The sequence below is a fragment of the Lepidochelys kempii genome, chromosome 2 (assembly GCF_965140285.1).
Source record: "Lepidochelys kempii isolate rLepKem1 chromosome 2, rLepKem1.hap1, whole genome shotgun sequence".
Taxonomy (NCBI): domain Eukaryota; kingdom Metazoa; phylum Chordata; order Testudines; family Cheloniidae; genus Lepidochelys; species Lepidochelys kempii.
Window position 1 is genome coordinate 74,190,041 of NC_136381.1, and position 13,575 is coordinate 74,203,615.

General features: G+C 42.3%; 1 protein-coding gene across 1 annotated transcript in view; it reads left to right on the forward strand.

Annotated features, from left to right (window-relative positions):
* The window catches only part of PRKDC (protein kinase, DNA-activated, catalytic subunit), a 154,504-nt gene that overhangs the window by 108,717 nt on the left and 32,212 nt on the right, over nt 1-13,575 (forward strand). The window contains exons 63-67 of the mRNA XM_073331241.2: nt 9,720-9,928; nt 10,421-10,559; nt 11,266-11,454; nt 12,089-12,313; nt 12,828-12,936. Coding sequence (XP_073187342.2) covers nt 9,720-9,928; nt 10,421-10,559; nt 11,266-11,454; nt 12,089-12,313; nt 12,828-12,936 — 871 coding nt within the window. The remainder of the gene's footprint in view (nt 1-9,719; nt 9,929-10,420; nt 10,560-11,265; nt 11,455-12,088; nt 12,314-12,827; nt 12,937-13,575) is intronic.

The window sequence follows — 13,575 nt, forward strand, 5'->3', positions numbered from 1 at the left end:
GTTCAGAGAATAATTGAGAAGTCTGGGCATCCCAGCTGATCTTTCAGACTCGGTCAGGGGCATGCACTTCACATTTTCCGAAATGCTGCATTAAGAAATACTTTGAGGTGTAAGGCTCGCAGACATTGATAGCATTTGTTTTTTTCCAGCAACTCTTATTCATTGCTTGCCAATGTCTTCAGTTTATTGCCTTACAATAATTACCAATGTAATGCAGACAGCTTCCTACTGAAGGGAAAGTTGTTCCCATTGACACTGATCTTCGACCTTTTCTCCTTTGCATCCTCTTTGATGTGTTTCCATATCACCAACACACAATTTTTAATAGCATGTCAGCTCCAGTTTTATGTTAATTTTCAAAGAGTCTAGTAAAATTTATGGTTATCCAAGTAATCACAGTAATAATTAAACACTTCTCATATACAAACCTCGCTATAGGTTAACATCTCTTCTCATTTGAGTTAATTTTGATCAATCCATTTGTAATTTATGAAACTCTGAAGTCACTACAAAATAACATGCCTTTAGAAAGGCAATTAGTTTAGCTTCAACTCTCTAGCACAAAAATTTGAAAAACCTAATCTGTGGCAGCAGGTGTCATTCTTATTACGGTGAAACGCTGCTGTTCTGCAAATCATGTCTAGTGTCAACCCAGTTTTCTAAACTGTGATAACCTCACTTCCTAGCACTTAATATTTGAACATATGAAAAATTACAGCTTCCTGTTTACTTTCCTCTCTGCAGCTGCACATAAAGTTGAATGCTTTGAGAATTATTCTGTGCTTTCCAGGCCAGCATCTCACTATGGCTTTCTATTCATCATGTATTCCCTCTTGACTCTTTTTTTTTTGCTGGTTCCCAAGCTCAGTATTTTATTGTTACTTGCATTGAACTGTGCTCCCTGCCTGTTCTCCTCTATCAATATTGTTGTTGTATTTTGGCAGCTCACTGTATGAAATTTCAGAAAATTATGGAAAAATAAAAGTAAGATGAAGATACACAGCAACTAAATTGTGAGATTCTGCTTCTGCTGTTACTTTTTCACCTTTAAACTTAATAAAAAGCACAGGAATGGAGCTCAGAGAAGTCACCTGGTATTTCCACCAGCTGCTGCATAAATGTGGGGTTGGAAGTGAAAACAATTTAAAATTATTCATGAGAATGGCTTAATTTTTTTTAGATGTCTGGTTTGAAATATTTAGGTTTCAGAGTAGCAGCCGTGTTAGTCTGTTTTCGCAAAAAGAAAAGGAGTACTTGTGGCGCCTTAGAGACTAACAAATTTATTTGAGCATAAGCTTTCGTGAGCTGCAACTCACTTCATTGGATGCATTCAGTGGAATAGTTATGTTCCCTAACATTCTAAGCCTGGCCTTGGCTTTATCTCTCATCCCAAGGCCTTCCTGCCAAAAATTAGGTAGGAAACGTGACATTCTTCTTCGAGAATGTGGGTGCTTCACTTTAGGTGTCTTGATGCCCTGCACTTGTAATGAGAGATTTGTGGTAGTAGATTTGTGGTAGCTGCCTCGTGCCGCTCTGAGTGGTTACATGGTGGTGCGTGCAGCCTTAGCCTCAAACAGGCTAAGCCTTGAGCCTTAGCCTCAAACAGGGTTTACCCTTGTTTTTCCTCTGAGACCGATTCAGGCGTGCCAGGCTCACCTGGTTTTAAACACTGCCTAACTTGTACGCTCTTCATACTGGTCTCTGACGGCCATGCTCAGTGTGTCCGCTGCCTCAGCAAGACACACGTTACTCAAAAGTGCCTACATTGCAGAAAACTGACGGCCAGGACCAGAAAAACCAGGGATCTCCAACTGAAGTTCCTCATGATGGAGAAATCCCTCAGGCCAGCCTTCGACCCCACGTCCTGGTCAACGGTCACCAGCAGCAGCCTGTGATAGGGGCTCTGCTCCAACAACAGCTGTCAAAGAGCCTGTTCTTAGACAGGTTCCAAAAAACAGTCGCAGACATTCCTGCATTGAGAGTTGACCAAAAGAAAGCAATTTCCTGATGAAGGATCTGCCCGAGGACCAACGGCACCGAGAGTTCCTGACAAGCTAAAGACCCTATGCGGGCATGGTCTAATGGAGTTTCACGTACTAAAGTGAAACCTTCCAACTCGGCACCCATAGAACCGAAAAAGGTCTCGACACTGAGCGGTACAGTGGTGCCACCTGCCATGGCTAGCATCATTTGAGGCCTGAGGAAGTACCTGACCACTACTGCAAGGAGTTGTCATATCCGCCTACTTCAGGCTACGTTACCTCTTATTCTGGAGTACCTCCTGCACCTGAAACAGCAAGGCCTGGCAGTGTCGTCCATAAAGGTACACCTAGTGGATATCTCAGCTTTCCACCCCGGAGTCTTGGGACACTCTGTTTTCGCCATTTCCATGGTTGGCCAGTTTCTCAAGGGCCTGGACCAGCTACATCCCCAGATTAGACAGCCTGTTCCTGCATGGGACCTTAATTTGGTCCTCTCCAAATTAATGGGGCCCCTATTAGAGCCACTGGTGACTTGCTCCCTCCTCTACCTGTTGTGGAAGGTAGCCTTCCTAGTGCCTATTACATTAGCAAGAAGAGTGTCTGAATTGAAGACCCTTACCTCGGACCCACCTTATACCGTTTTCCACAAAGACAAGATGCAGCTGAGACCTCCCCCGGCTTTTCTACCTAAAGTGTTGTTTCATTTCCATACCAGCAAAGTCATATTCCTGCCTGTTTTTTTTTTTAATCCAAAACTGCATACCAGTAGTGTGAGCGTAGGCTGCACTCCTTGCATTACTGGTCTCATCTCAAATAATATCTTCCTGGATCACGTCCTATATCTGTGTTGCGAGCTGGCCAAGACACCAGCTTCAGCATTTACAGCACACTCCACAAGGGCATAGGCCTCATCGGTGGCATCCCTGGCCCAGGTCCCAGTGCAAAAAATTTTCAGAGCAGCAACTTTGTCCTCCATACATATGTTCACCTCTCGTTACGCCATCGTCCAGCATGCCAGAGATGATGCAGTCTTCGGCAGAACGGTGCTTCAATCCGAGATTCCGTAACTCTGACCCCACTGCCTTTGTAAGGCTTGGGAGTCATCTAATTGAATCGATATGAACAATCACTCGAAGAAGAAAAAATGGGTACTCCCCTTCTCATAACCGTTGTTCTTTGAGATGTGTTGCTCATATCCTATCTGCCTTTCCCTCTGTTGGAGTATCCGGCAAGAAGGAACTGAGGCAGCGCTGGGTTGGCAGGTTCTTATATTGGGCGCCATGAAGGCACCACTCCAGGGGGCTCCACTGCCAACCCGACGGGTGCTGCTAGGGGAAAAACTTTCCAATGACTGTGCATGCAACGCACGCACACCTAATTGGAATCGATATCAGCAACACATCTCGAAGAACAACAGTTATGAGAAGGTGAGTAGCCATTTTTTACTGAACAGTCGGAGACTAAGCACAAGAAAGACCTGTATCCATAAGTGGAAACGATTTTGCACCTGGTGCAGCACAAAAAAAACAGATCGTACCACAGTCGTCCCCCCACCTTGTTATCCTTGGAACTTATTCTTTGTTGCCCTTATCCATGAAGGTGACCTTCCTCATTGCCATCACGTCCGCAAGACGAGTGGGAGAATTAGGTGCCCTAATGGCACACCCACCTTATACAACATTCTTTAAAGATAAAGTAATCCTGCGACCACATCCAAAGTTCGTACGCAAGGTCGCCTCTCCTTTCATTTAAATCAATCCATTTACTTATCTGTATTTTTTCCAAAGCCACATGCGGACGGAAGGGAGGTCTCACTCCACATGCTGGATGTTCACAGAACATTAGATTTCTACATTTGAAAGAACAAAAACATTTAGAAAATCACCTAGACTATTTGTTTCCATAACAGAATGCTCAATGGGTCAAACCATTTCAAAACGGAGACTGTCCAAATGGATATCTGGATATATCCATTTGTGCTACCAAAACAACCTACAATCTCCACTGGGAGTTCGTGCACACACCAGCAGAGCGCTGGTAGCATCTGTAGCCTATCACTGACATTTTCAAAGCAGCTACCTGGGCATCAGTCCATACTTTCACTAAACACTATGCTTTAGTACAACTGTTAGCATCAGATGCTCACTTTGGACTTATGGTGTTATCTGCTGTTGACAGACCAACCCCAAAGCCCCTCCCCTCCACTGAGGGGCACTGCTCAACAGTCACCTAAGGTGGAGCAGCCCTGGGGGCATTCCTCAGAGAAGAAGACAAGGTTACTCGTCTTGTGCAGTCACTGAGGTTCGTCTAGATGGGTGTCCCTGTGCGTGCTCCACTACCCTTCCCCCTCCCCTCGACTTCGGCGTTTCAGGCCAATTCTCTGAGGCAGAGAGAAAACAGGAGGATAGTTGGCTGCGCACTGCCATGTAAACGCTTGATGTGGCGCGAGATGGCTACAGTGCGTGCGCAGCCCAACCACACTGCCACGACAAACCTCCAGTTACAAGCGCAGGGTGTCAAGGCACCTAAAGTGGAGCACCCACAGGGACAACCATCTTGAAGCACCTCGGATGCTGCACAAAGTGAGTAACCTTCTCTTTGCTCCTCCAGAGAGGATGAATGTAATTGACATGTGACACTGGGCAGCGTTCTATAGTCAATCCATTAACTTGAAATCATATTATACAACCTCTAGATGGCTGCCATAAAGAATCACATTAGTTGCCTTCATAAGTAAATTTTTTGGCCACAGTTTCCAATAGTGTATTTTGTTTAGAAGTTGGAGAGTTTTCAGTGTTGCATGAATAAAGCATTTATCACCACTCTAAATTCCAGTGCTGCTTTCCCTGGTGGCCATAACTGGAAAATCTGTGTTTGTAAGACAGTTACTTGTATAGTTGTTGAAGTTTGGTTAAGGCATTTTTTTTTTAAATTTTAAGCTAAAAAATGGCTTTTAGACTTCTCTACTGTTTTAGTTTTATTTTTTAATGTGCATTTAGACTTAAAAAAACTTGAATATTGTGTTTCAGCTAGATGTAATTTGAAGCAGCCAGTAATGCTGTGCCCTGCTGTGGATTAAGGTTAAATGGGAACAAAGATCCATCAAAACTGTATCACTCTGCTAAAAAGCAAGCAGAGCTGGACAAGCACAGTTAAATGTGTTTAGCTTCAGGTTCTGGTCTGCTAAAGCTGGACAAGACTTAGGCTCAGGGCCTGTACCTGAACGATCCAAGTCTTCATGGTTAATCCAGCCCTGGGCTTATAATAGAAATGCACCATTTAATAGATCCTTAACCTATTGTTGTTTAAAGAGTGCATGAGCATTAAATTAATAGGAGGAAGGACGTGCTGCAAACGAGATGGAAGTTATCATAATATCTGTAGTCACTCTGTCTGCCTTATGAAGAGAGTGCTGGTTATCAGTGTAGTTCTGGCCACTTATCTCTCTATCACTTCTGTTGTATTTTTATATAATGCCCAACATACAAATGGCAGGCCAGGTGCCTCAGCTGAAATATGCACATGGAGTAATGACCTATTTCTGTTGCACAGCTTCTCTCCTCATTGGATAATGCCCCTCACCGGTGGAATTTGGAGGTGGATTATTGTTGCTGGAGACTCCAGGACTAAGCTCCAGTCTTCAGCTCAGGCCACCAGATTTTCTGCCTCTGGAACAATTTGGTAGTTCAGATTCTCCTGATCATTTTTTTTTTTAAACTATCCAGAGCTATCCTGCAAACACCTGGCTTAAATCTAAGTGATGTTCCCTATGTGAGACATCACGTATGGGCTCTACAGAAGATGAATTATCCGATGCCTGTGACCAGCCAGCTGACCCTTGCACTGCTAAGGCACAGAGGTCAGAGTCTGACCAGCATGTCGGGTCCCCATCCTGCCCCAAGGAGCCATGACTCCAGTGCAGAAAAGACTGATCATGACCTTCTGAGGTTTTGGAGAGAGAGCCTAATGAGGAAGCTCTCTGGACAGCTCATGGAGTAGGTACCACAATAAACAGGCACCGAAGGGGAAAATATCCAGAGAAGATCCAGAGTCCCCACACCCAGATGTGGGTTCCCTCCTCTCTGGGGGAAAAAGGCAGAGCTCCTACGCAGCTCCTCTTTCTCCCACTGTGAATCAGAGGATTTTCATTATACTCATGGGTAAATCCTGAAAAACCCAGTGACTTCCAAAAAAGCAAAAGTGCAAGCGATATCTTCTTAAGACGGTAATTAATATTATGAACAAGTGAGTTTGAAAATCAGGGGTTAAACCCTTTCTCCTTTGTCTTCTCCCCCTGAGGGAGCGTTTGCTGGGGTTTCTCTCCTTCATAGAGGTTCTCTCGTAGCTTTTAGCCCAAGGACCCTTGCTCTGCCAGGGAAAGGGGCTCAGACTGTGAAAGGTGGGAAGGGTCTTGCTCTCTACCCCTCCCCGCTCCACAAGCTGGCTCCACACTAAAGTCTTAGGAGCACTTGAGGCAGTTGATGACACAAATGGAGGCACATGAGTATTCCACTCTCCGCAAAGGTGCACCTTCATGGGATTACAGAATGTTCAGAATTATCCTGATCTACTGAGTAAAGCGCTGAGTGGTACTAGGTTGCTCCTACAGTAATTACTTGGGTGCCAGCCTTCAGGCTCCCAGGAACTTTTAACAGGCTACTTCCACAATTGAGGTATGTGTACCACTAGCCCTCCTCTGTTTTGGGGTTCCCATGCCAGGATAAATAGTGTTCTATCTTTCTGCTGTATACAGCCAGGGGAAGAAATACCACACATGCAGCACAAAACAAAATAAAAATAAACCTCTACAGCACCCTATCAAGAGAAACAGACCCAATCATAAATTAACAGCTGTTGGAAAGGATTCATAGCCACCAGTTTTTTATAATGAAGGGGAACTTTGGATCCAAATGCAGAGTTCCTACCCAGAGATCAAAATAGATATGGCTTTGGCTGTAATTTTGCCGTAGGGTAAAGATTTGCAGGAATCCAAAACTTCATGGCATCAGTATTTCCTAAGGGGTCATCAGTAACCAGCTATTTCCAGGTTTCAGAGTAACAGCCGTGTTAGTCTGTATTCGCAAAAAGAAAAGGAGGACTTGTGGCACCTTAGAGACTAACCAATTTATTTGAGCATGAGCTTTCGTGAGCTACAGCTCACTTCATCGGATGCATACCGTGGAAACTGCAGCAGACTTTATATACACACAGAGAATATGAAACAATACTTCCTCCAACCCCACTGTCCTGCAGGGAATAGCTTATCTAAAGTGATCATCAAGTTGGGCCATTTCCAGCACAAATCCAGGTTTTCTCACCCTCCACCCCCCCACACACAAATTCACTCTCCTGCTGGTAATAGTAATAATAAGCTATTACCAGCAGGACAGTAATAGTGCAAACATCATGCTGAAAGCAAACCTAGCTTTCACTCTAGACCCTTGCATACTCACTGTGGAATCAAGCATACTAGGAAGACAAATATAAATGAGATTCTGCATATACAATATACAGAACAACATTTCAGTTCATTTTGACGTCTCTATTAGGGTGTATATTTAAAAAATTAAAAAAGCAAAACGTGCAAATATGGACTCTAGGGGAGTCATTCTGTTGTCCATGCAATCCAATATCCTTTTTATGATAGTGGCCAACACCGACTGCATCAGAGGAAGGTGCAAGAAACCATTTAGTAGGAAATTGTGGTACTTGCAGAGAAAGTATCCTGCTAATTCCTGTTAGAGGTTGGCTTATGATTGAGGCATGAGTGTTTATATCCCTTCCATAATTAGGGAGTAACCAGAGTGAAAGCTTCTCCTTGGCAATGGAAATAATGTCCTGGGTAGAGCAGAATCTGCTGCCTTTCAAGACAGTTCACGTAAAGGATACAGAAAAGAAAAAGGAGAGTTGTGGTCCTCTTGCTAGTCCTCCACTGGCCCAGAAGGCACACTGGACTTGCTAGATAACCAAGGACCCCACCTTGTACATGCAGAAAACACATGATCCGTTGAAACCGGGACTCCTACAGGAATACCTACAGTTAACAGCCTGGGTGTTGGAAGAGAAGTTCAGTTTTCAGCATGGATTCCAGAGTTCTGTCTGGAAACCAAACTGTAACAGTCAGAATATTTCATTCACTGGTCTGGTCAGATTTACATTTCTGGTGCTCTTTGGGGCAGGGACTGCTTCTTCGTTTGTGCAGTACCCAGCACAAAGGAGTCTGATCTCTAGATACAAATATTAATCCCAAAATTCTGGTAATCTCAGATACACTAGAGTTTCTCCAGGACTCTACAACCAAGTCCTACAACCAAGCACCTTTAGAAACGTGGGTACCAGCCACAGCAGCATTTTGTAGACAGGCACATCGGTTCCTCTGAGTATCTCTGCCAAATTTAATTAGAAAGATGGATTAGACAAGCCTGTGGCTGGCATTTTTAGTCACCATTACCTCCAAAAGGAAGATTTTGGAATTAGTTCCCATATCCGTACAAGAACCATGCTGCCTTTGTCATAAGGAAAAGGTTACTTTTAGAGCTCCAGAAACCTTTCTGTCCAAGGTAAATTTCTCTTTCCACAGTTCCTGGGAAATAGTTCTCCCATTGTTTTGTTCTAATCCTTGGAAGATTGTGGCATAAATGGGCATTCCTAGAGCTCTAAACATATGTCTCAAGCACATGGCATACATACACCAATTGTAGCCTGTTCATTTCATTCTATCCAAAATGCCAAGGTCTTAGGGTCTCAAAGTTGCTTGCAGGCAACATGTAAAATTCTTGCACCAGCTGGCATGCTGTGGGGGGAAGGAACCTCACCTGAGGAAGATTTGCAAAGGAAATTTCCATTTCTCCTTTGGTTGGAGGTTGCTACTTAGTTTATAAAGCTCTTGGTTTATATATGGAAGAATTTCTATTCCTGCCTATTAGCCTACTGTAATAATTAAACTGCTTATTGTTTCCCTTCCTGCTTCTGGGAGTCACTACTTGCTACTTTCCATGAATAGCGAAAGAGGAGAGAAACTGTGCAACAGAATGAGAAATTCCTTATCTGATGATTTTCCTTTCTGTTAGCGGCTTCTCGGAATTCAACCCACACTGGGAGTCCGGTAAATGAGGTTGTCTTAATGCTAATAATTGGTTGCTGGAGTGTTTCTACAGCTGTGGAAGAACTGCTCTGGTGGCCTGAGCTAAGGGGCGGAGCTTAGTCCTGGACCCTGGAGCAACAACAATGGACCACCTCTGAATTCCTCGGGTAGGGCGCGTTGGTCCATGAATAATGGACTCGGAAAGAAATTGCTCATGTAAAGAAAATTATCAGATAAGAAATTTCTCATTCTCCATTCATTTTCAATTTTGTTTTCATGCTGCAGAGTTTAATTCAGTCTGATGGTGCATGAGTGGGAGAAAAGTGGATTTAGGGTGACCAGATAGCAAGTGTAAAAAATTGGGACGGGGCTGGGGGTAATAGGTGCCTATATAAAAAAAAAAATCCCCAAAAATTGGGACTGTCCCTATAAAATCGGGACATCTGGTCACCCTAAGTGGATTGGTTACTCATGTCAGCCAAACTGTTGCTACTTAAGGAAAACTGCACCACAGCTGGGAACTCTCTTCATGATGCAATGGCCTCCATCCAAGCTTCCTTTCACTTTAGGAAAATAAAACCAAAAGATGTTCTCAGTGGGCCTGTAAGTATTGGAAATAGGCTTTATAAACAGCCCATGTCTTTGTTTTACAGGAAGTGAGTTACCAGCACAGAGAGCTGCTAGACCTCGACTCGGCCACTGTGAGCACTAGCTGCTTAGCCAGTTTACAGCAACCCGTGGGCATCCTGCTTCTTGAACAGGCTCTAACTCGTCTTTCTTCTGCAGAAGAACCACTGTCCAAACGAATGCGTGGAAGGGCAGAGCTCTCTCCAGATGTAATCAGATGGATTGAACTTGCTAAGTAAGTGCTTGTTTGGGCAGAAATTAATTAGTTCAAATTAAAGCAGCCAAGAGTTCTAGTCATATGTAAGTCTTGATTTTCATCGGAGGTATATTTTTAATACTTCTGAGCTAATTATTGACCTTTCAGGCAGGGCTACTCCCATGTCATAAATCTGTTCCAACACATTCTCTGGTACAGATTCAACAGCTTGGTTTCCAGTCCAGTTAAATGCTGTACTCTTTCGGAGTAGTGTGTGCAGCATTCTTTAAGCATTTTTTGACCAGAGTGGAATTTACACAATCCAGTATAAATTCATAATCTGATAGAAGAATAATATCCATTTATCAGTGATGCATTCTGTGCAGCCAGGCAGTTATAGAGTTGTCAGTTTACATAGACTATCTAACATGTATCAGTTGTAATACTGAAGCACTTTGTACCTGGATACTTTGCACTTGAATAGAAAGCTGTTCTTTTTCAAATAATATTTTTTTGTCTTAACTTTACTAGGCTTTATCGATCTGTTGGAGATTATGATGTTCTTCGTGGTATTTTCAGTGGAAAGATTGGAACTAAGGAAATTACCCAGAATGCACTGTTAGCAGAGGCAAAAAGTGATTATGCTGAAGCAGCTAAACAATATGATGAGGTAAAAAATTACATGGTTTATGGTTTATTTCCTCTCAGATTTTTTTTTAAGACCCTTTTTTTACTTCCATCAAAATAATAATTCTGAGACAGCATGTTGCTTTAAACGTTCTTTTATTTAGTTCACTTCATTATATAATTCAAGAACAATAAAAGATACTTGGCCAAATGCAATATAAATAACAGTTCATAACAGACAGTGCTTATTGAGCCTAATTTTCAAGTTATCTCCATTAGTGTCACACAACTTTACAGGCATAAATCAATATAATTTCAATAAATACAAAAGAGCATTAAAGAGTGCAAATTAAGTGCCTATGATCTGCACAGGTAAGTTCTATTTGTGTTCACCAGTTGATAATAGATAAAAAAATCTGTGGAAATGATTTACCTACAGAATGTTTGTGTCTAAATGAAAGGTGGAAAAATGCAGCTCTTTACAAATGCAGGTTGACTGAAGCTCTCATCTGAATTGAGTTTTATATGTTAAAGGTGTGACTGGCTTAAATTTTGAAGAATTCTTTGGAACATTTTCTTTGGTCCTATTTGTTGATTAAACACAAATGCTGATAAAGGAATAAAATATTGTCATGCAACAGTGAAAACATTATAGGTTTTCCTGAACGTGTTCAGCTAGAATAGTAAAAAGATCATAATGTTGCCACTAAGACCCTACTTGTTTTTTTTATCTGACATTCCTTTTCTAGGCTTTCTCTAAACAAGACTGGTCGGATGGTGAGCCTACTGACGCAGAAAAGGATTTCTGGGAACTTGCATCTCTTGAATGCTACAACCATCTGACAGAGTGGAAGTTACTGGAGTATTGTTCCACTGTTAATATTGATAGCGGACAACCTCCAGACCTAAACAAAACTTGGAGTGATCCATTTTATCAGGTTTGTGAAATCATTGCTAGATTAGATTTGATATCACACTGATTGCATTTGTACAGGGGCCATTACTGCGGTGCCTTGATTAGGGATAGAGGTAAAATGACTTGATCACAAAGGTATTTTGCACAACTTAGATGAGTTTTCTTATAAAAAAGTACAGTCAACAGTAATTAAAGTAAATATTTTTTGCTGTTCTGTTGCGTCTCAAGTTGCCCTTTAGTCCCATGACTGAGAAAATGGCTCCAGCCTTGTCACATTGTCCTCTTCATGTTGCTGTCATTTATTTTTCTCCTCCTCCTGTATTTGGGTGGTCAAACAGAATTTATCTTGAAGTTGATAAGAAATGCAAAGCGCCAGTACCTGTGCAACTGCATGAGCCCACCGGAAGAGGGCGCTATGTGACTTGTTGGTTGATGGGAGTCAGTCTGAAAAAGGTTAAGGTACACTGAAAAATATAATTACATTTGGTGAAATATGTTAGTCTTTTCCTAATTTGAAAATCTTTAGGCCTGTAGCAGATGGAACCAGGCCCCTATATGTCTTGCATACGGTTCTACATCACCAGCAACAGATGGCAGAAGTGATTATTCAGTATCCTGCCCCAGGAGTAAAGAGACTTTACTTTTTTCCTCTGTAGGAAACCTATCTGCCATATATAATACGGAGTAAGTTGAAGTTACTGCTCCATGGGGGCAATGACCAGTCCTTGCTGACCTTCATTGATGAGGCTATGAAGATAGAACAGAGGAAAGCCCTTATAGAAATGTATTACAGCCAAGAGCTGAGTCTTCTCTACATCTTGCAGGATGACTTTGACAGAGCCAGATATTACATAAGCAGTGGCATGCAGGCCTTCATGCAGGTAACAAAGCTGCTGACATGTCTGCTGTGATTCTCTGTAGGAAGTCATGTCAAGTGCAGCCCTTGCTGCTACTGGAACAGTCCTTCAAGATAAAAATATAAAGGATGGAATCTTGACCCCCTTGAAGTGAATGGCAAAACTTCCGTTGACTTCCCTAGGGTCAGGATTTCACCTCAGGAACTGAAGAAATGGAAACAGCCATCCAGTGCAACATTGCCCCCCCCCCCCCCATTTTGGGGGTGTCTTGCTCCTTTCAGTTTATTCATTCTGTCTCCTCCTCCCCCCCACTATATCACACTGAGTTTATTCAGCCTAGTTCACTGATGTGTCATTCTGAAAACCTCTAACTAGTGTAAACTGATACTGGTTGGTTTTATGCATCTTTTCTAAGGATGATATGAATCACAATCTAGTTGAGCATAGCACATAGAAGGATCGGTTATTTATCTGCTCTACAGGGCTTTAAATAAAAACATGATAAGAAATCACTTAAAAATCATTTTCCCTCTCCTAGAACTATTCCAGTATTGATAATCTGTTACACCGAAGTCGACTAACAAAGCTGCAGTCTGTCCAAGCTTTAACAGAAATACAGGAATTCATCAATTTTATAAGCAAACCAAGTAAGATATTTTTCCCCACAGTATTTTTCGCTTATTTTGTGTATATACATTGTGGCAATGAGCTTTTTATTTTTGGAAAGAGTGAGTGTAGTTATTTTCACATGTCAAAAGACTCTGAATCTGTGTCTGATACAGTGAAGATACTTTTAAAAAGGGTCATCAGCTATGTTATGTTTTATGTTTCTAGCCCTTGCCATAAAATCCTTGCATGATGATTTAAAATACCAATTATCTCTTTAAAATTACACATGATTAGTTTTAGACTAGTTTGATAGATCATAGAATATTAGGGTTGGAAGGGACCTCAGGAGGTCATCTAGTTGAACCCCCTGCTCAAAGCAGGACCAATCCCCAACTGAATCATCCCAGCCAGGGCTTTGTCAAGCCTGACCTTAAAAACCTCAAAGGAAGAAGATTCCACCGCCTCCCCAGGTAAACCATTCCAGTGCTTTACCACCCTCCTAGTGAAATTTTTTTCCTAATATCCAACCTAAACTTCCCCCACTGCAACTTGAGACCATTACTCATTGTTCTGTCATCTGGTACCACTGAGAACAGTCTAGATCCATCCTCTTTGGAACCCCCTTTCAGGTAGTTGAAAGCAGCTACCAAATCCTCCCTCATTCTTTTCCGCAGACT